This window comes from Paroedura picta, chromosome 2 (assembly GCF_049243985.1).
Source record: "Paroedura picta isolate Pp20150507F chromosome 2, Ppicta_v3.0, whole genome shotgun sequence".
Taxonomy (NCBI): Eukaryota; Metazoa; Chordata; class Lepidosauria; order Squamata; family Gekkonidae; genus Paroedura; species Paroedura picta.
Window position 1 is genome coordinate 173,963,921 of NC_135370.1, and position 22,959 is coordinate 173,986,879.

Sequence of the window (22,959 nt, forward strand, 5' to 3'; positions counted from 1 at the left end):
ACACCAGCCAGATATTTATCTGTGTGTCATGGTGCTCACTTAAAGGCCTTAGTATTGTGGTCTCTTTCCCCCTCTCCAGCGTTCTCCACTTTTGTGCTTTTCAGATCAGTCTTGCAATATGTCCCCTCTGCACGGCTTTCCAGGGTCTCAGGCAGAAGGCTTTCATATCACCTCCTGCCTGGTACTTTGAAGTGTAGATGCTGGGGACTGAACCTCGGACCTTCAGCATGCCAAGCAGAGGCTCTGCTGTTGAGCCACAGTCTCTAATAAATATTTAACACAGGAAGCGGCTTATCCTGAAATCATTGGTCTATTCAGGTCAGTCTTTCCCATCCCCTCCTGCCTGGTCCTTGGAACTGGAGATGTTGGGGATTGAACCTGGGACCTTCTGAATGCCATGCAGAGGCTCTGCCACTGAGCCTCCTCTAAGGGAGGCAGGGGAAGCTGTAGTTCTGAGCCCTGCAGACTTCTTATTCTTTGAAGAGTGTATCCTTACTTGAGCGTCACCTCCAGACTTGACAGTGACTAAGGATATCACAGTAATTAAATTGAAATCCCTTATGAAGTAAGATGTAATCTGTCCGCTCCTTTTCCAGGGCATGTCTGGATATTCCCGCCTTCCCACCTTTCCTCTTGGGCAATTCTCACATTACAGGTTGGTCTTGATCTTTGCAGCCTAACTAGAAAGAGATGGTTCGTTCTGATTCCCCCTTCCTCTCTGAAAGGCTCCTAGTGTATTATAATAAGACCTCATCTCATGTTCTCCTCTGGTGACCCTCTGAGGGAAAAGGAATCTTGTCCAAAGCCAACTGTTGAGCTCCGTGGCCTGGATCCCACCAGCAAGTTCTGAGGTCCCCTACAGAGCCTACAGGCACCTTTGAAATTTTGAGACAGGGTGGTGGACACAACCACAAAATGACTGCCAGAAGAAGCAGAGCTGACCACAAAATGGCTGACACAGGAGACAGAGCCAAGCTTGAGAAGTAGTGTTGGGGTATACAAGATCTGTGGTGCGCATAATTTAACAGCATAAGAATATTCTACAGGGGGCATTGGTGATAACATCCTGATAACAATCACATAACCTTCTCCATTGGAGTCTTCGTGCTTCCTTGAGCACACTGCCTGGTTGTATTCCCTCCAAAGAACGTGAGGCTGTTAGGACTGTCTCTTCCCTCCCTTCCGCTTTTGTCTCTGTTCTCAATAAAACTATTTTACTGTTTTACTCTGGCACAAGAGAGCCACCTTGGCATAGTGCTTAGGTGTGCGGACTTCTGATCTGGCGAGCCGGGTTTGATTTTCTGCTCCCCCACATGCAGCCAGCTGGGTGACCTTGGGCTCACCACAGCACTGATAAAGGTGTTCTGACCGAGCAGAAATATCAGGGCTCTCTCAGCCTCACCCACCCCACAGGGTGTCTGTTGTGGGGAGAGGAAAGGGAAGGCGAATGTAAGCCACTTTGAGACTCCTTCGGGTAGAGAAAAGCGGCATATAAGAACCAACTCTTCTTCTTCCTCAGTAATATCAGGGCTCTCTCAGCCTCACCTTCCTCCCAGGGTGTCTGTTGTGGGGAGAGGAAAGGGGACTGTAAGCCACTTTGAGACTCCTCCGAGTAGAGGAAAGCAGCATATAAGAACCAACTCTGCTTCTTCTTTTAAGCAGCCGGTGCTCTGCTCCCTGGCATTTTAAAATTTCCAGTAGTCAGGACTCGGATGTTGCAGGAAGTCTAGGTCCTTTACCTCGTAGCGGGTTGAGGGCCACAGGCCTAGAACTCGGCATGGCCAGCCATGGTGAGAACAGACCCTGCTTTTGACCAAGAGAATGGGAGGCTTCCAGCTGAGCTGCGCACTCTCAGCATGATGCAGCCAAGTGAGTGACGCCTGGATTGCCTCGCCTCCCGTTCCCGACTTGCCTTTCTCTCCCTGGCCGCTGTTTCTCTCTCCACTCGGGGTTTGCCATGTGCCTTCCTGCCACCCCTCTGCAGACAGGACACGGAGCCACGGGCTGTCTCCCTTGAACAAGCGGCACCTGTGTCAGCTCTGCCTCCTCTTGGCTTGTAAAGCATAAAGGCTCCAGCCGCAGAGACTAAACCCTGCTGGCGTATTTTGTGCACATGTATTTTTCTACTTCTTGGATGTCACTCTTCACCCCCTTTGCTTTGGGCTCAGTGTTTCTGCTTGGGGCATCACTCCTTCTGGCCATGCTCTTCTCTCCTTTATTTTGCAGCAGGGGGTATGTGCTTTCGTGAGTCGATGCTCACTCCTTCAAAAGAGCCACATGTTTTGTTAGGCTTTCAGGCACTCCCGGCCTGGTAGTTTTGCTTCCTGACGTTTCACTCTGGCTTGGAGAGATTCCCATCTTGCCGTGTCCTACCTCTGAAGATGTCATAGAATCCTAGAGTGGGAAGGGGCCATCCAGGCCATCCAGTCCCACCCCTGCTCAGTGCAGGGTCAGCCTCAAGCATCCAGGAGAAGGATCTGTCCAGCTGCTGCTTGAAGACCGCCAGTGAGGGGGAGCTCCCCACCTCCTTAGGCAGCCCCTTCCACTGCTGAACTAGACTCCTAGAATCCTAGAGTGGGAAGGGGCCATCCAGGCCATCCAGTCCCACCCCCTGCTAAGTGCAGGATCAGCCTCAAGCATCCAGGAGAAGGATCTGCCCAGCCGCTGCTTGAAGACCGCCAGTGAGGGGGAGCTCCCCACCTCCTGAGGCAGCCCCTTCCTCTGCTGAACTAGACTCCTAGAATCCTAGAGTGGGAAGGGGCCATACGGGCCATCTAGTCCCACCTCCTGCTCAGTGCAGGATCAGCCTCAAGCATCCAGGAGAAGGATCTGTCCAGCCGCTGCTTGAAGATGGCCAGTGAGGGGGAGCTCCCCACCTCCTTAGGCAGCCCCTTCCACTGCTGCATGACTTGGACTGTGAAATTTCCCCCCAGATATCTAGCCAGTATCGTTCTCCATATACTGTATATACTCGCATATAAGCCAAGTTTTTCAGCCCTTTTTTAAAGCTGAAAAAGTCCCCCTTGGCTTATATGCGGGTATAAAAAAACCCAGCTGCCAGACAAGACAGGAAGGTGTGAGACAAGTATACTTGCCCGAAGAGAAGAAGCAGGAACAAAGGAGAGACGCAGCACGGCCGGGAGGGAAAGAACAGTCTCTGTGTCCCCCTCTCCCTGCCTTAACAAGGCCAGCACAAGGCTATCATGTGCAGGAAGCTGTAGGAAGCTCTCTGAACAGAGAGCAGAAGGAGGAAACACCCCTCGAGGAAGGTATGGAAAGTGGAGGGAACAGAACACCTGGCTAAGAAGAAGGGAAGCAGCACAGGACTGGATATCAAAAGGCAAGAGAGGAAAGAGGGAGGAGGAAGGTGGGAAGAAAAGGGGAAAAAAGATCCTGCTCAAAATGAGAAAAAAGGAGGAAAGGCGAAAAAAAAAACACTATCCAAACACCACCCTTGGCTTATATGGAAGTCAATAAGTTTTCCAGCATTTTGGGGTTAAATTAGGTGCCTCAGCTTATATGCGGGTCAGCTTATATGCGAGTATATACGGTAGTTTAAATCCATTCCTGCAAGATCTTTCTTCTGCTGCCAATGGGAACTGCTCCCTGCCCTCCTCCAAGTGACAACCTTTCAAATACTTAAAGAGGGCTATCGTGTCCCCTCTCCACCTCCTCTTCTCCAGGCTGAACATCCCCAAGTCCCTCAGCCTATCCTCATAATATTTGGTCCCCAGGCCCTGGATCATCCTCACTGCTCTCCTCTGCACCCTCTCCATTTTGTCCACGTCCTTTTTGTCAGCCAGTCTCTGGTGAAACATCAGGCACCGAAAAGACAAGAACATGGCCACCCAACCCAGAAATACCACCACCATCACCAATACCTGCTGAACTTTGCAGCCGGGTGAAGATCTGAACCTGGAGCAGCCAGGCCAAGTTTAATCACCCTCCTTAAAACTACTGTGCTAAATTAGTTTCTCCTGTTGCTTTCAGTAATATCAAAAGAGCAAGAGAGAGAGGCTCTCTTGGCTAGGAGAGCCACAGGTACTCTTTGTGCCACCTACCCGTTCTACCTGTTGGAGCTGCAGACCAGGTTTACTACCAGAGGTATAGCAGACGGCAAAGGATCTTGAGTAATATGGTTGGTGCTGTAAATTCTCTTGGAGATCAGATCCTTACACAATTGGAAGAACGGTCCCCCCACCAACCCAGGCTTTTATTACCAAAAATAGTATCACAGTATTTTACAATTACCTTCCCTTTTTCTCCCCACAACAGACACCCAGTGAGTTGGGTGGGGTTAAGGGAGCTCAGAGAGAATTGGGACTAGTCCATGGTCACATAGCTGGCTGCAGGTGGAGGAGGGGGGAAACAAACTCTGTTCTCTAGATTAGAGGCTGCTGCTCTAAATCGCAAGGAGAAGAGTTGGGTTTTATATGCCACTTTTCTGTTCGAGGAGAAAAACAGACACCGTGAGGCCGGTGGGGCTGAGAGAGTTCTGACTGGACTGCTCTGTCAGGGTAGCTCTATCAGGGCTATAATGAGCCTAAGTTAACCCAGCTGGATGCATGTGGAGGAGGCGTGGGGAATCAAACCCGTTTGCCAGATTAGAAGCTCTTAACCACTAGACCACTCTGACTCTCAAGAAGAATAAGAGTTTTTCTCTATCTGAAGGAGCCTCACAGCAGCTTGCAGTCATCTTCCCCTCCTCACAACAGACACCCTGTGAGGGAGGGGAGGCTGAGAGAGCCCCGATATTACTGAGGAAGAAGAAGAGTTGGGTCTTATATGACGCTTTTCTCTACCCGAAGGAGTCTCAAAGCGGCTTACGTTCGCCTTCCCTTTCCTCTCCCCACAACAGACACCCTGTGAGGGAGGTGAGGCTGAGAGAGCCCTGATATTAAAGCTTGGTCAGAACAGCTCTAACAGGACTGTGACTAACCCAAGGTCACCCAGAATCAAATCCGGCTCACCGGATTAGAACTCGACCTTCCTAACCACTACCCCAAGCTGTCTCAACACCTAAGGGCCACTGTGGAGGCCATATAGTTCAACCCCCTGCTCCAGCCCCCTCCCAAATCCCCCACTTCCACAACGCAGAACTGGCAGCTTTAAGGTCTTCTCCTGTATAGCTTCCATCATTAAGGCTAAAGAGAATCCTTCAGCTTGGTCTTATCCAGGTCTCAGCCCAACAGCGCCCCCTGGTGCCTACGCTTTCCTGCAGCATCGTCGCCCTCTGCCGGCGCGCGGACGCCCCGCCCCCTCCACCTCCGCTTTACGGCGCCTTGCGATCAAAGAGGAGCACGTTCGTTCATTTGCCAATCCCTTCCGGTTCCGAATTGAAGATGAGTGGTCCGAGGACCTCAAAAAAATAGGAAGGACGGCTCGTGAGACTTCAGAAGAACAGACGAAGAGTTACCCTGGCCCCTCTGCAAATTCGGCTTCCGATTCGCACCAGGGCTGCGGGGCATTCGAGCCTTCCACTGCAATTTCTCCCCTAAAACTTCAATGCAGCCATTACCCTCTTGGAAGAATTTTGTAACATGCGGCCTGATGAGTTGCACCTCGAGCCCGCGGCAATCGAATGCAAACCGGAAGCTGCGGGGATTGATGAGTGCTGTGATTTGCCGTATCTCTACCTCCCGGATGGGAACCGGGACGCTGACGCGCTGGAAGCCCCGCCCCTATCCTTCCTTTGCCCAATCGGCGTAGCGGAAGGCCCCTCGAGGCGAGCCGGAATGCTATAGCGAGCAGCCAATGGGAGCTCGCTGGGCGGGGCTTGCAGGAGCAGGAAGAAGGGGCTGGAGCGCTTCTCTTCTCCGCCGCAGGAGGTAACCGTGCACGTGTCTTTGGTACTCGGGTGTCGGTCTAGTACAGGGGTAGTCAAACTGCGGCCCACCAGATGTCCATGGACTACAATTCCCATGAGCCCCTGCCAGCATTTTCTGGCAGGAGCTCCTGGGAATTGCTGGCAGGGGCTCCTGGGAATTGTAGTCCATAGACATCTGGAGGGCCGCAGTTTGACTACCCCTGGTCTAGTAGGTGTGAATGGCTGTTCTTGGTGGCCGCTTCTCCCCGCTCGTCAGGATTTCAACCCCGGTTTCCCTTGGCTCTTCTCGAGCCGCAGAGGGTGGGATCGGGGAGTCAGTGACCGTTTATTAACGGCTGTAAGAGCCTTGGGATTTACCCCCGCGTGTTGATCGCTCTCTCCCTACCTGCCTATTCAAGTATTGTTTTGAAGCAGCACAACAAAATTTGTGTCCAAGAGCAATTGTTCATCTTAAAGGTGTTATTGGACTCTGATTTTGTTGCCCAAGTATATGGCTGAGGAAATTCTGTTTCATTATATTTGAAGACGACCTTTTGGGTCCGGGGGCACCTTGAAGACCAACCAAATTTTACTCAAGGTATCAGCTTTCCTGTGCACACACACTAACTCAGATTCAAGTGGGTAGCCCTGTTGGTCTGAGTACAAAAAAAACCCCCAAAACAACAGAGTCCAGTGGCACCTTTAAGACCAACAAAGATGTATTCAAGGCGTGAGCTTTCGAGCGCTCAAAAGCCCACGCCTTTAATACATTTTGGTTGGTCTGGAAAGTGTGTTTGGACTCTACGATTGTTGCACTAACTCAGATACTGTGATATGGGGTGGGAGTAATCGGTTCATACTCATAGGTAGAGTGTGAGAGTCAATTAGCATAAGGAAAACGGTTAACGGATTCCAGAGCTAGATAGGGAAAGCCAGCAATTTGGTTAAATTGAGACTGCCTTGCATGGGAAACACCTTGGGTTCAATAAAGGTGTCTTCATAGGAGAGTAATCAGCAAATCTACACATATCAAAAGATGGGTACTTGTACACGAAGGCTTGTGCCTTGAATAAAACTTTGTCTTCAAGGGGGTCTCTGGAGTCCCAACTTTATTAGAGCAACAGCTTGACGTGTGGAGGCTCCATTGCTGGCATCTTCAGTTAAAAGGGCGACAAATAATATGGGATAATGACTTTCTGCATAACGGGAGATGCTAGGGCAGTGGGGGCGAACCTATGGTGTGTGTGCCAGAGGCGGCACTCAGAGCCTTCTCGGTGGGCACGTGGGCCGTCAGTCCGGCATGGAGTTTGCTGAGTCGGCCTGCACGAGATCTGGCTTCCTGGCCCCTGGAGGATGGGGAGGATTCTTCCCATGTGTTCCCTGGCCCGGGAAGCGATTGGGTGGCTTGGGTCATTCAGCTGGGCTGGTGTCTGCAAGCGGGAGCGGGAGCGGGAGCGGGAGCGGGAGCGGGAGCGGGGGGGGGGGGGGCTGTGTCAAATGGAGCCTGGGGAGAGCAGAGCCTGGAGAGGGGGGGAGGCACGATAGTCTCTGTAGTATTGCCCTGCCCTCGCATCTCCTTTATCCCATTTCCTGCTCCAAGTTGTTGTTTTTTTAATGGTGTGGTCCCCACGACCAGAAAGCTACATTGTCAAGGGTAAAATAAAATCCTTAAAGTGTTCACGGTCTTTTTGGGATCAGGGAGGCAAAACACATTCCCGCTTGTGCTTTTTGGAGCTGAGGAATGAAAGGGAAAAGGGGGGTGGGGAGGGTGATCAAGCAGCTTTCTCTGGATCATCCAGGCATGCAAGCCCCTTGTTTTAAAACCTTCCGTTTACACAAAACGATGTCCTGGGCTCCAGTTTCCCATGTGCAGCCTCTCAAGAATCCACCCAGACATAAATAAAGTCCAAAAATATACACATCCCCAAAAGGGGGGGGGGATGAATTCTGTATCGTTCTGGCGTTTCTCCATAGCAACGCGGAAGTGTTGATATTTATTAAAAACGCATCTGTGTTGTGGCATTAACCCATAGCAACGCGGAAGTGCTTAAAAAAAATTAATTTCAGGGGTTGGGGGCAGGGAAGAAAGCTTCAGTCCACAAGAGACCTGCTGTGCTGGGATTGACAAGCCACGGAGCAGGGGGAGAAGTCCTTTTTACTTTCCCTTGCAGCCTCGTAGGGAGGCAAAAAGCTGCAATGGGGGCAGAGGGAAAACACGGGAGGGGTTTCCCGTGAGGAGGTCTATAAACCCACCATCCCTCGGTGTTTAAATGGTCACAGGTTTCAAGGAGGACTGCCTGTGTAGTGCCATCAAGTGGAGTAATTGTGGATCACGCCTCCTTCTGATTTGGAGAAAATAGGTAAAGGTATCCCCTGTGCAAGCACCGGGTCATGTCCAGCGTTTTCATGGCAGACTCGATACAGGGGGGTTTGCCAGTGCCTTCCCCCGTCATTACTGTTTACCCCCCAGCAAGCTGGGTACTCATTTTACCAACCTCAGAAGGATGGAAGGCTGAGTCAACCTTGAGCCGGCTGCTGGGATTGAACTCCCGGCCTCATGGGCAAAGCTTCCAGACGGCTGCCTTACCACTCTGCGCCACAAGAGGCTCGTTGCTTGGAGAAAATAAGGTCAGTTAAAAAGTAAGACAACTCAGGGTACAGGAGTTCAGGCGTTTGTATCCTATGGCTCCAGGCCAAACTGTGGGTCATTATGGAACCAAACAGGGTTCTTTTACAAAGAAAATCTTGACGTTATGCTGGAGTTTGGTAGGACAATGTCCCGACAGCATTGTGGGCCACCTGGGTGCTGGCCAAGGACCCAGGAAACCTGCGTTCAAATCCCCACTCAGCCATGGATGTTCGTGAGTGACCTTGGGCCGGTTGTACTTTCTCCACCTCACCTACCTCAAAGGGTCATTGCAGTGATAAAGTGGGGGAAATGAGGTATGTAGCCCTGAGTTCCTTGGGCAAAGGGAGAGGTAAAAAGTACTATAAATTCTTTGTTATGTTTTGGTCTGGATGGCTCATTGGCCTGATCCAGCATGGCTTCTCTTAGGTTCTTATATCTGGGACAGTCGTGTTTTGTCATTGTGGTGCCTGCGGGTCAATAGTGGGAAGGCTTCCAGAGTTCTGGTCCTGCTGGTGGACCTCCTGAGGGTCCCTGAGTTTAGGCCATAGGGCGACCTGGATGGGTTGGTCTGGATGGGTAATTGCCCTGATCCAACATGACTGCAAATGCAACTCGCCAGATTAGAAGCCGCTGCTCTTAACCGCTACACCATGCTGCCTCCAACTTCTGAGGCAGCCATTTTGTGCCGTGCCCACCATGTGGTGTCAGAATGCCAAAGGTGCCTGCAGTCCCAAAAAGGACGGGGACAGATGTGGGCATTCTTCATCCTAGCAGCCTTTTGGGTGTAATGTCATAGAACATCTGTTGGCTTTTCGATTCCTGTCTGCCCGTTCTCATGACTTGGGCTGTTCTTCTGGGGCTCATTCGTTGGCTGATGCCCAGGCTTATGTTGTGGCAGCCTCTTGGTTGCTCGTAAGCCCCACTGAACTCTGAAGGCCTTACTCCTGAGTAACCGCACATGCAGTTTCTCTGGAGGATCTTCACCCCCTGTGATTCAGAAGAGCAAAAAAACCCAGCATCCTCTGCCTCATCCCAGATTTCGACCTCGGTGGTGCCGTGTGGATTTGGTTGCCGAGCATGGCTTTTTCAGTTCCGGTCGCCTTGGCAACCGGCCTTACGTAATATCAGTGGGGACCGCCAGAGAGCTTGAAGGCCCAGCCGGAGAAATCATGAAACGCAGAAGATGAATCATGCCAAGACATTAAAAGAGCTATTTGGTGGTGTCAGGTTGTGAGAAAGACTTTCATGGGCCGGGCTGTACCTACCTGGTACCAGAGTAACTTTTCCTGCCGTGTGGCCCAGGCTAGCCTGCTTCATCAGATCTCGGAAGCCAAACAGGGGCAAGCAGTGGCCTAACACCTCTGCTCATCTCTTGCCTCAGAAACACTGCAGGGCCGTTGTGATCCAGCTGAGGCTTGATGGCACTCCAGCCTTAGAGGAGGTGGGAGGGATCACTGGAGAAGGTTTTGTTAGAGACTTTCTGAATGGACCGAGGAAGGAAAGAGACCAAGATGTAGGAGGAAAGGTTGGGGGAGCTTGGTCTCTTTAGCCTGGAGAGGAGACGACTGAGAGGGGATCTGATAACCATCTTCAAGTATTTAAAGGGCTGCCATGTAGAGGATGGAGCAGAGTTGTTCTCTCTTGCCCCAGAGGGACAGACCAGAACCAATGGGATGAAATTAATACAAAGGAAATTCCATCTAAACATCCAGAAGAAGATCCTGACAGAGTGGTTCCTCAGTGGAACAGGCTTCCTCGGGAGGTGGTGGGTTCTCCATTTTTGGAGATTTTAAAGCAGAGGCTGGAGAGCCATCTGACGGAGGGGCTGATTCTGTGAAGGCTCAAGGGGGTGGCAGGTGACAGTGGATGAGCGAGAGGGTTGTGAGTGTCCTGAATAGTGCAGGGGGTTGGACTAGATGACCCAGGAGGGCCCTTCCACCTCTATGATTCTATGATTCTATGAGATGGGGAGAAGAAGACAAAGAAATCAAGTACTGTTAACAATTCTGGACACAAAAAAGAAACTGCCCCTGCTTTTCTCCCCCCTGTTTCTTTGATCGGGTTTGATTTTTATTGGGTACCCAGCTCAGTGGCATTGCCCCCAGGGGATAATACAAAAAAGTCTTGTGAGATTGTCTCCTCGCGGAAAGATTCTCTGAGAGGAGGTGGAAGAATGTAATTTATGAATCACCGGGCTATTTTTGAAAACCTTGTAGGAATAATTAAAAAAAAATGACTCACGGGTCTCTCTTTAGCCCAAGAAATGCTGCTTATAATGTGTGTGTCAAAACGTGGAACAGAGCAATACATCTCTTTAGCCCAAATAATGTTAGGGCTGGTGGGGGGGGGGGATCAGTTGGGCTTCTTACAGCAAGTGACATTGTCCCTTTTAAAAAAATTTGTGGGATTCTATGTCCCCTTCCTGAAACAGAACAAACAGTGTGTGTGAGGGGGGAGATCTGAATGCCGTGGATGAGCTCTTGGAGACAAGCAAGCGCAAGAAAGCGCAAGAAGAACATTTTGTGTATCTGAACGCTTCGACGGCCTGGTAGGCACGCAACACTGTCATCCTGGATGATGAGCTAGTGGTACTCAACCTGCCTAATGCCGCGACCCTTTAACACAGTTCCTTATGTTGTGGTGACCCCCAACCAGAAAATTAGGCAAGGGTTCTTTCACAGAAATTAAACCAATATGACCAATGGCGTGAAGATCCATTGTTCAAGATTGTATATAAATTGTTTTTTTTTCCAGGGTTTCTGCCTCTTGTCCTACTATGCTGATCTTGCTCTTTTCTGCTGCTCCAGAGAGACGAACGCTCTATCTCGATCTACCCTGGCCAAGCTGCTTGCCCTGCTGCAACCCCTGTAGCGGTTAAGAAAGGCTGACTCTACTCTGGAGAACCAAGTTTGATTCCCTCCTCCTTTTCAGGCTGGCTGGGTGAACTTCAGCCAGTGGCAGTTCTTTCAGAGCTCTCTCAGCCCCACCTCACCATCTCACAAGGTGCATATTGTGGGGAGAGGAAGAAAAGGCAATTGTAAGCCGCTTTGAGATTCCTGCAGGTGGTGAAAAGTGGGATACAAAAACCAGCTCCTCCTCCTCCCTCTCCCCAATGTATTTAAAGTACCCCTCTTCTCCCTTGCACTTGGGCTTTCCCTCTGTGTGTGGCTCCGCCTCCTGTGGGGGCCATTTTGTGGCAAGCTCTGGCTCCTGCGGCAGCCATTTTGTCATTGCCCTGTCAGAATTCCAAAGGTGAACACGGGCTGCTAAGGGTCGGGGAGGTAGATTTTGAGGTAGGTGAATGTTGAGAGCTGCCCTGCAGCCCTTGAGGAAGGGCAGCACAGAAATGCAATGAATTCATAAGCTTTAGCCACCTGCTCAGCATGTTTGTCCTTTCCTGAAACCGGTACTTGGTGGCTGCTTTAGAAAAGCTTGACAACGTGAGAGGAGAGAATCCTAAAAAAGTGCATTCGAGAGGGACCGTAGGGTCATAAATTGGGGGTGGAAATGGCCCCTCTAGACTTGGCCACCGGGCTTGCTGGCCTTCCACCTGCCTTGTGGAAGTTTTCCGTTTCTCGCTTCTTCATTTCCTGCTGGGCTTGGAAGGTCACAATTTCCAATTTCTCCCCCAAGGCGAGTTGCAGCCTCCCGTGCCAACTCTGCCCCCCGAAGCCAAACGGCGCCTTCCTCTTGTGAAGGGGAAGAGCGGACGGCTACACCCAGGAGAGCCCGCCCGGATTGTTTAGGTGACCTTCAGTTGAGCATCCTTAGTGAGGCTTGGCAGTTCGGGGTTTTTTTGTCGGCTGACGTTTTGCTACGCTTCCGTAATGCGATTTGATGAGATGTGGCAGTCAACAAAAACACAGCTTCCGAGGCTATGGCCCCATGGTGGAGGATTTTGCCTTTTCCCCGTGAAAAGGTGGTGCCCTCAGATGGCAAGGACATACAAGTGCTGCTCCAGAAAACATAGAAAGGAATTTTTATGTGAAGATATACAATGCCAGCCTGGAAGAGTTCCAGACTTTTTGGACCAGAAGGACTCTTGGGGAAGTGTTTCTAAAAAAAAATAATCTAAGAATAGTTTTTGCCTCTTAGTTTATCTACGAGGGACAGTTGGCTCTTAGGACAGTTGGCTCTTGGACGAGGTTGCCCCAGTGCCTCTGCATGAGTCACTGATCTGGGTCACCTGATTGCAGGAACAGCAACACATACAGCCCTTCTGTGACTGCTTGCCTCAAAGCTAGTGCTATTTCTCCAGATTTAAAGATGCTTCCAGTTTCTCCCCATATTTTTCTGTTTCCAGTCTATCTGGAATGTAAGCTATTGATAGATCAAGATGGGTAGCCATGTTAGTCGGTCTATAGAATCATAATAGAGTTGGAAGGGACCTCCTGGGTCATCTAATCCAACCCCTGGCACTGTGCAGGACACTCTCAACCCTCTCGCTCATCCATTTTATTTATTTTATTATATTTATACATTGCTCTGCCTTGCAGCTCAGGGCGGTTTACGTTGGGACTTCCATGAAACAGTACAATATGATGAACATCTGGAATTAGAGTCATAGAATCACAGAATCATAAAATTGGAAGGGGCCTCCTGGGTCATCTAGTCCAACCCCCTGCACTATGCAGGACACTCACCACCCTCTCGCTCATCCACTGTCACCTGCCACCCCCTTGGACCTTCATAGAATCAGCCTCTCCGTCAGATGGCTCTCCAGCCTCTGTTTAAAAATCTCCAAAGATGGAGAACCCACCACCTCCCGAGGAAGCCTGTTCCACCGAGGAACCGCTCTGACTGTCAGGAGCTTCTTCTGGAGGTTTAGGCGGAATTTCTTTTGCATTAATTTTACCCCATTGGTTCTGGTCGATCTCTCTGGGGCAAGAGAGAACAACTCTGCTCCGTCCTCAACATGGCAGCCTTAACAGCAGTAGAATCCAGTAGCACCTTAAAGACTAACCAAATTTGTGGCAGGGAATGAGCTTTTGGGAGTGACTTCAGATACAGCTGGAAAGCGAACTCATCTGAAATCACTCCCCTCTCCAAGGCGTAAGGACCGATGGAGTCACGTTCTAGCTGTACCTGAAGAAGTGAGACACAAATTTGATGAGTCTCTCCGGTGTTCCTGGACTCCTGCTCTTTTCTGCTGCTATGGACAACTAACAAGGCTACCCATCGTGGAAGGGAGCCGTGACTCACGGAAGCTCCTGCCCTGCCACAAATTTTCCTAGTCTTTAAGCTGCTGCTCAGCTGCTGAGAGAAAGACGTCAGTGGGGAAAAGAGCAAATGTCAAAAATGGAGTTTTCGGCATGCAAAGGAAGAACTTCCAGGAGGGGGTGAGGAGAGCCGAGGAGGGAGAACTCTCTGTCAGGGATCCTTTGGGGACTTCTAGGAACTTGGTGGGCTTTGCTTCGTGGAAAGTGGCGTCGGGTCTCCACCAATTCACGGTAACCAGTGATGGAATTTTGGCATTATTTTGGCAGCTGCATGGTTCTGAGTCTCCGCTCTGTAATGGGAGCATGTTGAAGGCGGGGGCACTTTGTCCGAACGTCCATTGAGGGTCCCTTTGAAAGTTCCCCTCACCTTTCCCTCCTCCCCACAAGTTGAATTTACTCCTGGATTTGGAGACCAGGCAGGGGAGCAGTCGACCAGAAGAAGAGTTGCTTTAATTAATATGTCTTATTTAAAAGTAGTACATTGCATATTACAGAACTATTATTTCTTGAAGACGTTAAGCTCCTGTTTTATAGTCCAAAACGAAGGTGGGAAAAAAAACACCAAATCTTTTTCTAGAAGGCAACTGTTAAGAAGAGAGGGAAGGAAAGATCCATAATACAATTTGCATTTTATAGCTCAGTTATTCCTTTCCATCTCATTGTACTGATGAGTGGTTTTTGTTATACCATGCTTTTCCCTACCCTTCAGTCTCAAGCGGCTTATAATCACCTTCCCTTCCTCTCCCCACAACAGGCCCCTTGTGAGGCAGGTGGGGCTGAGAGAGTTCTGAGAGAACTGTCTATCCCAAGATCACCCAGCTGGCTGCATATGGAAAAAGCTGGTTTTATACCCCGCTTTTCTCTGCCCTAAGGGGTCTCAAAGTGGTTTCCCTTCCTCTCCCCACAACAGGCCCCTTGTGAGGCAGCTGGAATTGAGAGAGTTAGGAGAGAAAGCTTCATGTGCAAGAGAAGTGGGGAATCTCCAGATTACAGTCCATCGCTCTTACCCACGCTGACTCGTGTAAGCAGGGAGGAGCAGAGACGGGTATTTGCAGGGGAGAAGACATTGATAGTCTCCCTTGGGAGTTCCTTCCTGGCTGTGATATTTGCAGAGCAAGAGTCATAGAATCATAGAGTTGGAAGGGGCCATACAGGCCATCTAGTCCAACCCCCTGCTCAACGCAGTCAAAAGATCCTTCTCACAAACTCAGGCTTAGCATGGAACTAACACAGGTTGACAGCAGGGATGATAGGGTTGCCAGCTCTGGGTTGTGAAATGCCTGCAGAATTGGTGGGCAGAGCCTAAGGTGGGCAGGGCTTAGAGAGGGGACAGACTTCAGTGGAGTATAATTTCACAGAGGTCACCTTCTAAAGTAGCCATTTTAGCCAGGGGAACTGATCTCTGTCACCTGGAGATCAGATGCAACCTGACGGTTGGCAGCTGCAGCAGAACAGGGAACCTGCTTGGTCTCCCCCTAGTCTACACGTTTGTAATATCTAACTAAGCACCATGTGTCTTTAGCACAAGAAGGGAACTGAAGCCAAAAAGGTTGCACATCCCAGCCAAGAAGAAGAGTTGGAGACCTGGCTTTTATATCCTGCTTCTGGGAGTCTCAAAGCGGCTTAAAGTTGCCTTCCCTTCCTCTCCCAATAGCAGGCACCTTGTGAGGTAGGTGGGGCTGAGAGAGCTCTGAGAGAACTGTGACTGGATCAAGGTCACCCCGCTGACTGCCTGTGACAGAGGAGTGGGGAACCAAACCCAGTTCTCTAGATCAGGGGTAGTCAACCTGTGGTCCTCCAGATGTCCATGGAGTACAATTCCCATGAGCCCCTGCCAGTGTTTGCTGGCAGGGGCTCATGGGAATTGTACTCCATGGACATCTGGAGGACCACAGGTTGACTACCCCTGATCTAGATGAGTCCACCGTTCTTACACCACACCACTCTGGCTCTCAAGGCACAGCATCCCCCACTCCACGCCCCAGTTCTGTCTGGAAATCGGATGGGAGCCTCTGTTTATGCCTTCTGAACCACTTAGGGCAGGGGTAGTCAAACTGCGGCCCTCCAGATGTCCATGGACTACAATTCCCAGGAGCCCCTGCCAGCAAATGCTGGCAGGGGCTCCTGGGAATTGTAGTCCATGGACATCTGGAGGGCCGCAGTTTGACTACCCCTGGCTTAGGGCACTGGATGGTATTAGGAGCTGGGTGTTCTGTTTATGTAATTCCATCACTAATAGCTCGGGCAGCCTAAAGGACAGATTTAGGGCGGCGTGGCCGGAGCCGGCTTAGGCTTCTGCCGGGTTCGCCTCGTACAAGTAGGGGGCCGGGAGGATGCGTGCTTTCTCGTCCCCTTGGCCTGACGTCAGCGATTTGATGCCGTGATCGTATTAATAATAGTGACGGGAATTTGCTGAGAAGGGCTACTTGGGGGTGGGAAGTTAACCGGAGGGCGGGGGGCAACATCGTCACAGGACATCACACACATGTTTGTGTAATCATTTGTGAGGTCATTTGTGATTTGGGGATTAAGCATTTGCTGTTTCTTGGGGAGGGGGTGGATCAAGGAGGGTGAGGTGGGTGGGAAAGCCTTGCCTTGGGAATTCAGTTTTGAATCCTATGGGATCTTTCTGGTGCTGCTGGGCTTGGGTTTTGCTCTGCCGGCGTTTGCAAATGTGCCGGGCATTTTTGAACTGTGAATTGGGTGGGGAGGGGGGAAGGGGGAGAATAGTGATTCAGTAGGGCCGGGGTCCCTCACCTTCTTGAGCCTGTGGGCACTTTTGGAATTCTGATGCGGCAGGATGGGCTAAGCCTCAAAACGGCTCCCGCAGGAGGCTGAACAAGTGACAAAACTGCTGCTGCGGCTGGTTTAGGGTTTCTCACCTCTGGGTGGCAGCTGGAGACCCCCTGGAATCCATCTCCAGATGACAGACATCCTTTTCCCTAGAGAAAATGGCGGCCTCGGAGGGTGAATTCTATGGTAATATACCTTCCTGGGGTCTCCCCCTAGGCTCCCCCGGCCCAATCCTCAGGTATTTCTCAACCCAGAATTAAAACCCTGAAGCAGATTACTTCATGCACTCACTGAGGATCCTTGTGCTGTGTGTGGCTAATACAATCCAGACAGAACGAATTCAGAGTATGGTAGAACCTTTAAGACTAATGCAGTTTTATTCAGAGTACTAGCTGCAAAGCCCGTTCGTAAGAACGGCCTTTGCAAGGGCTCCCCCTCCGCCTCCCTGTGGTGGCCCTCCACCCTGGCAACTCTACGGTTTCCCCGTGGGCTGCCCAGCACACCTGCGGCAAGCAGGGAAGCCCTCCCTGGCTCCCTTCCTCCTGGCGGCTCCAGTCAGAAGGACTAGATGGACCCCTGGTCTGATCCAGCAGGGCTCTTCTGATGTCCTTAGGAAGGCCTCGGCCTCTCTGCCCTGTTGCTGGCCCTCCAGAGGAACTGGCTGGCCCCTGTGTGAGGCAGGAGGCTGGACTGGATGGACCCCTGGTCTGATCCAGCAGGGCTCTTCTGATGTTCTTATGAAGGCCTCGACTTCTGTGCCCTGTTGTTGGATCTCCAGGAGAACTGGCTGGCCAGTGTGAGTCAGGAGGACTAGATGGACCACTGGTCACATCCAGCAGGGCTCTTCTGATGTTCTTATGTACTAACTTTTTATTTTGGAGAAAACTCAGTGTGTGGCAAAACATGCATATCCTGCTATTGTCTGGATAATAAAAATGGCTCTTCAATATTATCACTGGTCCTAACTATTAGGATATACGGCAAGATCCTCTCCACATTTTAAGGTATGAAATGGAAATTCTTAACCTTACCAACATTATTTCTTCCTCTCTTTTTCAGACCCCGACCTTTCCTGGAAGCACAGTTAGTCACAGTTGCTATGGAGAAGATCAGAGAGCAATTTTCCAGTCTCCAAATAGCAAGACGGAGCAGGCTGCTGGAAGACCCAACTTACTTGTTGGACATAGATGTTTCAAGAGGAGGAGGAAGCCATTCAGCGGCCGCCTCCCATTCCAACAACTCAATTGGAGTTTACGATATCGAGACGTTGAATCTGCTACGGGAGTATAGTAGCCACCCGGGATTACTCAGTGGGGTCAGGTTTGCTCATGAGCATGCAGACCTTCTGTTTTCAGCCTGCAGTGATGGAACAGTGAAATGTTGGGACACACGTTTAGCTACTTCGGAGGCAGCCCAGTTGTTTCGTGGCTATCCTTCGAACGTTTTCATCAGTTTTGATGTCAACTGCAACGATCTCATTGTTTGTGCTGGCACGGAGAAGGCGGAAGAAGAAGACGTCTTCATGGCCTTCTGGGATGCCCGTGGTGGCAACAGCAGTGTCCCTTCCAGCAAAAGCCTTTTGGGGGTGTATTCAGAGTCCCACAGTGATGACATCACAAGGATTTGTTTTCATCCCCGCCGACCAAACATGGTGGCTTCAGGGTCAACTGACGGGCTGGTGAACGTCTTTGACATTAACCGGGACAACGAAGACGATGCTCTGACGTCAACCTGTAACTCGGGCTCGTCGGTCAGTTTTGTCGGATGGTCTGGCAAAGATTTTTGGCAGGTCTACTGCACGACACACGATGAGGGGTTTTCTTGGTGGGATCTCACGCAGCTGGATACCGAGGAGCCAGTTGTGCTGTTGCAAATCCCAGATGCTAGGGAAGCAGCCAGCCTAGGCAAGATGGAGCTGAACTACTTGATTGGCGGTTTATATCATGAGAAGTCGGATCACCTTTTCGTTCTTGGAGGAACATCAATGGGAAACCTCCATCTTCTGGACTGTGACACTGACGGTCTAAGCCCGGTGGGGACCCTTCGAGGAGGACACTCGGCTCCTGTCCGCTCTTTTCACTGGAACGCGGCGGATGACTCTTTGTTGACGGGTGGAGAGGATGCTCAGTTGTTGCTATGGAAACTTGGAGCTGTGGAGAAGGCCTCTGGGAAGAAGGCCTCCATGAAAATGTCTTCTTCCGTCCACCAGCGAGTGCGAGTTCACCAAAACCCTCTCAAGAGCAAGAAGAAATGAGTCTTTTTTAAAGCTCTGGAGGAGGTCTAAAGGTCTGGAGGAGGACGCTTGTTTTTGAGCGTCACAACTTTTAAAGAAGGGCTGAGTTACTTGCCGGAGTGTTGCTCAGATGTGGCTTTTATACACACGTAGCAACCCTGTAGTGAGTCTGCCAAGAAAACGCTAGAGGGCATCACCCCAAAGGTCAGACATGACTCAGTGCTTGCACAGGGAATACCTTTAGCAACCCAGATCCTGCGAATGTTTATTCAGAAGCATCCCATTGGTGGGCGCTGAACCTTCACTTCCTTCCTTTTAATGTGTTTTTTAGGACTGCAGCCTCAAGAAGAAAAAATACACCAAAGAAATCTTTTTGTTTTAAGTACCGTTTTCCTGTGGAAGGTGCTTATGAGACGTTAGCTTTCCCTTGCATATTTCTGCAGACTCAAAATGTTATTTTGGTATTTGAGTTTCCGTGAGAAAAGCATAATATAAATAAGGGACTGTTTAAAAACTAAGTCCTGTCCTTAATGGTGGGGTCGATTATGCGAACAATTCAGGTGGCCAAATCTGAGTTGGGAAAGACCAGGAGATTTTGGGGTGGGGCTTGAGGAGGGCGGGTTTTAGGACGGACCTTCAATGGGGGATTATGCCAGAGTCCACCTTCCAAAGCACTCCATTTTCTTCAGGTGACCTCTGATCTCTGTTGCCTGATCAGTTTTGATAGCGGGAGAGCAGCTGTAGAAGTGGAATTAAAAACAAAATCTCTCTCTCTCTTCCCATCCCCCCTGAGTTTCAGATGGATAAAGGATATTAAATAGAAAAAAAACTTAGTGTCCCCCCCCATCTTTCAAAGAGTTCAATGACCCAACCAACTTGGACAATTTTTTGGGTTTTTTTGGCTGAGGGAAAACAAGTATGGTCAAAGCAATATCTTTTAAAATGGGGGCTTTGTTCCCGACTCTGGCTGTGATGCTCTCTTGCAGAACATGTGAGCTTTTGCTACTGGCATTCCCATCAGCAGGATGATAGAGGTTGTTATTGTGGAGTTTAAATGTAAAAAGAAAAGCAAATCAATTATTTGCCTTGGAAGCACAGAAGCTTAAGGCAGTACCCCCGATCCTCCATGTTTCTTGATTAAGAGAAAAAGGCTGTTCCAACAGATTACAAAGATGATCTGATTCCAGTGGTAGCAAGAAACAGAAATTTTACTTGCAAAAATAGATAGGAGCACATCTTACATGACATATTCATGCAGGTGCATTTAGCTTACTGTGAATGGATTAACTTCAAAAAAGAGGTTAAATTGCTACAGCTCCAAGCCCAGGTAACAGAGAAAAGAAGAGACGACCTATATAAAATGAAAAACAGAAAGGCAAGCAAGGCCAAGGAGGCTCAACATTTCACTGATGAGAGGGTGGGGCCAACTGGCAAATGTACCTGATTGAGAAAGAATGCTCTTAACCCTTTCTCTCCCTCCTCCTTGCAGTATCCAACAGGCTTTCGGGTGAGGGGCAGAAGGGACTGAAGTACTAAAGAACTTCAAACAGGCTGTCCTGTGTTTCATTCTATGAAAATTCTTTTTACACCATCCTGGGCACAGGGGATAGGGGTCTGAACACGTCCTGAGTCCCTTGACCTAGGTCAAGGCCAGTGGTTCTTAACATTTGGGGGGGGGGGCATGGACCACTTTCAGAATCTGATGAACGCTTGGGACCCCGGCACAGAAATAATGCCATTGCAAGGCGATGGTGGTGATTGTACATTACCTGGATATATACAGTAGCCTGCATTTGTTTCGAGTGAAACAGTACTGTAATAGAATAACTAAGAAAGTTTGAGTCCAGGGGCACGTTGAAGACCAGCCAAGTTTAATTCCAGGTAGAAGCTTTTGCGTGTATGCAGAGTTCTTCAGCTACAAAGCATCTTGAGGAGCGTGCTTGCACACACACAAAAGGACGTGGATAAAAAGCCCTAGGAGGAATAGCTCAGGGAATTTTCAGCCTGGAGGTGCAGAGGAGACAGAATTAAGTATTTGAAAAGTTGTCACTCAGATGAGGGTAGGTAAAGGTTCCTGTTGGCAGCAGAGGAGAGGAGTTTGAATGATATCAGCTAGATATCAGGGGAAAATTTTTCACAGAGTAGTTCAGTAGAATTGATTGCCCAAGGAGGTGGGGCACTCCCCTTCACTGTTGGTCTTCAAGCAGCGGCTGGACAGATCCTTAACCTGGATGCTTGAGGCTGATCCTGCATTGAGCAGGGGGTGGGACTAGATGGCCTGGATGGCCCGTCCCACTCTAGGATTCTAGTTCAGCAGTGGAGTGGGCTGCCTAAGGAGGTGGGGAGCTCCCCCTCACTGGCGGTCTTCAAGCAGCGGCTGGACAGATCCTTAACCTGGATGCTTGAGGCTGATCCTGCACTGAGCAGAGGGTGGGACTAGAAGGCCTTTGTGGCCCCTTCCCACTCTAGGATTCTGAGATTGGAGAACTCTGTTGCAGAGCAAGTAAGATGGACCAGGATAAGGCCGTTTCTTGCGTTCCTTTGGCTTAGCTGCTTTTAAAACTGCTGAAGCTGACCTCAGTGATTCTAGGTTGGGACTCTCTGTCTGGCTTCAGGTTTGTCCCTTTTAAACTCCTGCCTATTCTTGACTGTCACCTCGGAGACGCTGCAGTGCTCTGTGTCAGTTGCTTTGTGCTTATTTTTGTCGTCGTCCCCCCCCCCCAACCTACCACCACTCTTTCGAGATGTGTCTAAATCTGGGCGTGGGCGGGATACTAAATGACATTTTCCTTCGCTTATCCATATGGCGATGTCTTTGCAGGACTGGGCTGGGCAAGGCTCGCTCTGTTACTCCCCTACGTGCTGGGAGCAAGATTTCGCTGCTTGTAAAGCAAATGGGGGCGTGAAAGGCTAACACATTCCAAACTCCCTTAGGGAAAAAAAAAGTCTCCTTGGCAGCTTTCACATGACATCAGGTTTGCAGCCTGAATCCTGGCCTTCTCTTGCAATCTTGGGTACATTTCGAGTGGTGGAAGACGGCGTCGAGGGCCGGTTTAAAAAACCCATCAGTCTTAATTGGGGGGGGGGGAACTATTGTGTCAGATCTTGGCCAATGTGAATTAACCTTTCAACCATCTTGACATTTAACCACAGTGAGCTTTCCTTTACAAGCTGTCCTTTAGGACAGGGATAGTCAACCTGTGGTCCTCCAGATGTCCATGGACTACAATTCCCCTGAGCCCCTGCCAGCAAACGCTGGCAGGGGCTCATGGGAATTGTAGTCCATGGACATCTGGAGGACCGCAGGTTGACTACCCCTGCTTTAGGATGCTTTGGAGCCTGATGGAGGGAGGGGGAGGGAAGGTTTTGCTGTACAAAGGGTAAACGTTTGGCATTGTCGCCAGAAACGGCTCGGAACCAGGAAGGAGAATTCTGCCAAAGTGCTTGGCTTGTAGCAGTGCAGTTTTGCCAGCAATTTTGAAAGGAAAATCCACACAGGGCCAGTGTTAACTGGCCAAGGAAATGAACCCTGGGTTACCAGTGAGGGGGGAGCTCAGCACCTTCTTGACTAGGCTGCCTAAGGTGCTGAGCTCCCCCTCCCTGCTCATAGATGCTTTAGAGCAGTGGTCCCCAACCTTTTTATCACCGGGGACCGGTCAACGCTTGACAATTTTACTGAGGCCTGGGGGGGGGGGTAGTCTGTTGCTGAGGGACATTGTCGCCACTGCCTGAGCCCCTGCTCCACTTGCTTTCCCGCCGGCACCCCCGACTTCCCGCTGTCCGCTGGGGGGCGCTGCCAGCAGCTGATGCGCAATGCCCCGCCGAGGGGGAGCCCCAGCCATGGTGGTCGCTGGAGAGCACCAAAGGTGAGCCGGTGGCAGAGTGGCAGGGCAGCCCCCTAGGCAGCACCTGGGGAGGACGAGGAGGAGGAGCCGCGGACTGGTCCCGGTCCCTGAACCGGGGGTTGGGGACCACTGCTTTACAGCCAGCTTCATGTCGTGGTGAAGAGCAGCAGTCTCTAATTTGGTGAGTCGGGTTTGATTCCCTGCCCCTCCACATGCAGCCTGCTGGGTGACCTTGGGCTAGGTACAGCCCCACCTACTTCACTGGGGTGTCTATTGCTGGAAGAGGAAGGGAAGGCGATTTCATCGGGTCGTGAAAAGTGAGCTATTCTGTTTTTGACCCCATTTAGCTTTTAAATTATTCATTTCAGATTTTATAATTGAGTTTTAATGAAGTGTTTTAACTATGATTGTGAATAACACAATGTACACCGCCC

General features: G+C 50.3%; 1 protein-coding gene across 3 annotated transcripts; it reads left to right on the plus strand.

Moving 5' to 3' along the window:
* Window positions 1-5,696: 5,696 nt before the first annotated feature.
* On the plus strand, window positions 5,697-22,222 carry WDR89 (WD repeat domain 89). Of its 3 annotated transcripts, none has more exons than XM_077323898.1 (2): window positions 5,697-5,828; window positions 17,507-22,222. In XM_077323898.1, the coding sequence occupies exons 1-2, from the start codon at window positions 5,755-5,757 to the stop codon at window positions 18,699-18,701; spliced, it is 1,269 nt and encodes a 422-aa protein (XP_077180013.1). In that variant the 5' UTR covers window positions 5,697-5,754; the 3' UTR covers window positions 18,702-22,222. The 3 variants fall into 3 exon arrangements, with proteins under 3 accessions (XP_077180013.1, XP_077180015.1, XP_077180014.1); XM_077323900.1 differs by lacking the exon at window positions 5,697-5,828 and adding an exon at window positions 11,243-11,438; XM_077323899.1 differs by lacking the exon at window positions 5,697-5,828 and adding an exon at window positions 16,376-16,633.
* Window positions 22,223-22,959: the final 737 nt, after the last annotated feature.

Bases quoted from the DNA above. Each gene is read 5' to 3' on its own strand.
- WDR89 (XM_077323898.1), top strand. From the start codon at position 5,755: ATGGGAGCTCGCTGGGCGGGGCTTGCAGGAGCAGGAAGAAGGGGCTGG. The intron at 5,829-17,506 runs GTAACCGTGCAC...TCTCTTTTTCAG, and splicing joins TCTCTTCTCCGCCGCAGGAG to ACCCCGACCTTTCCTGGAAG.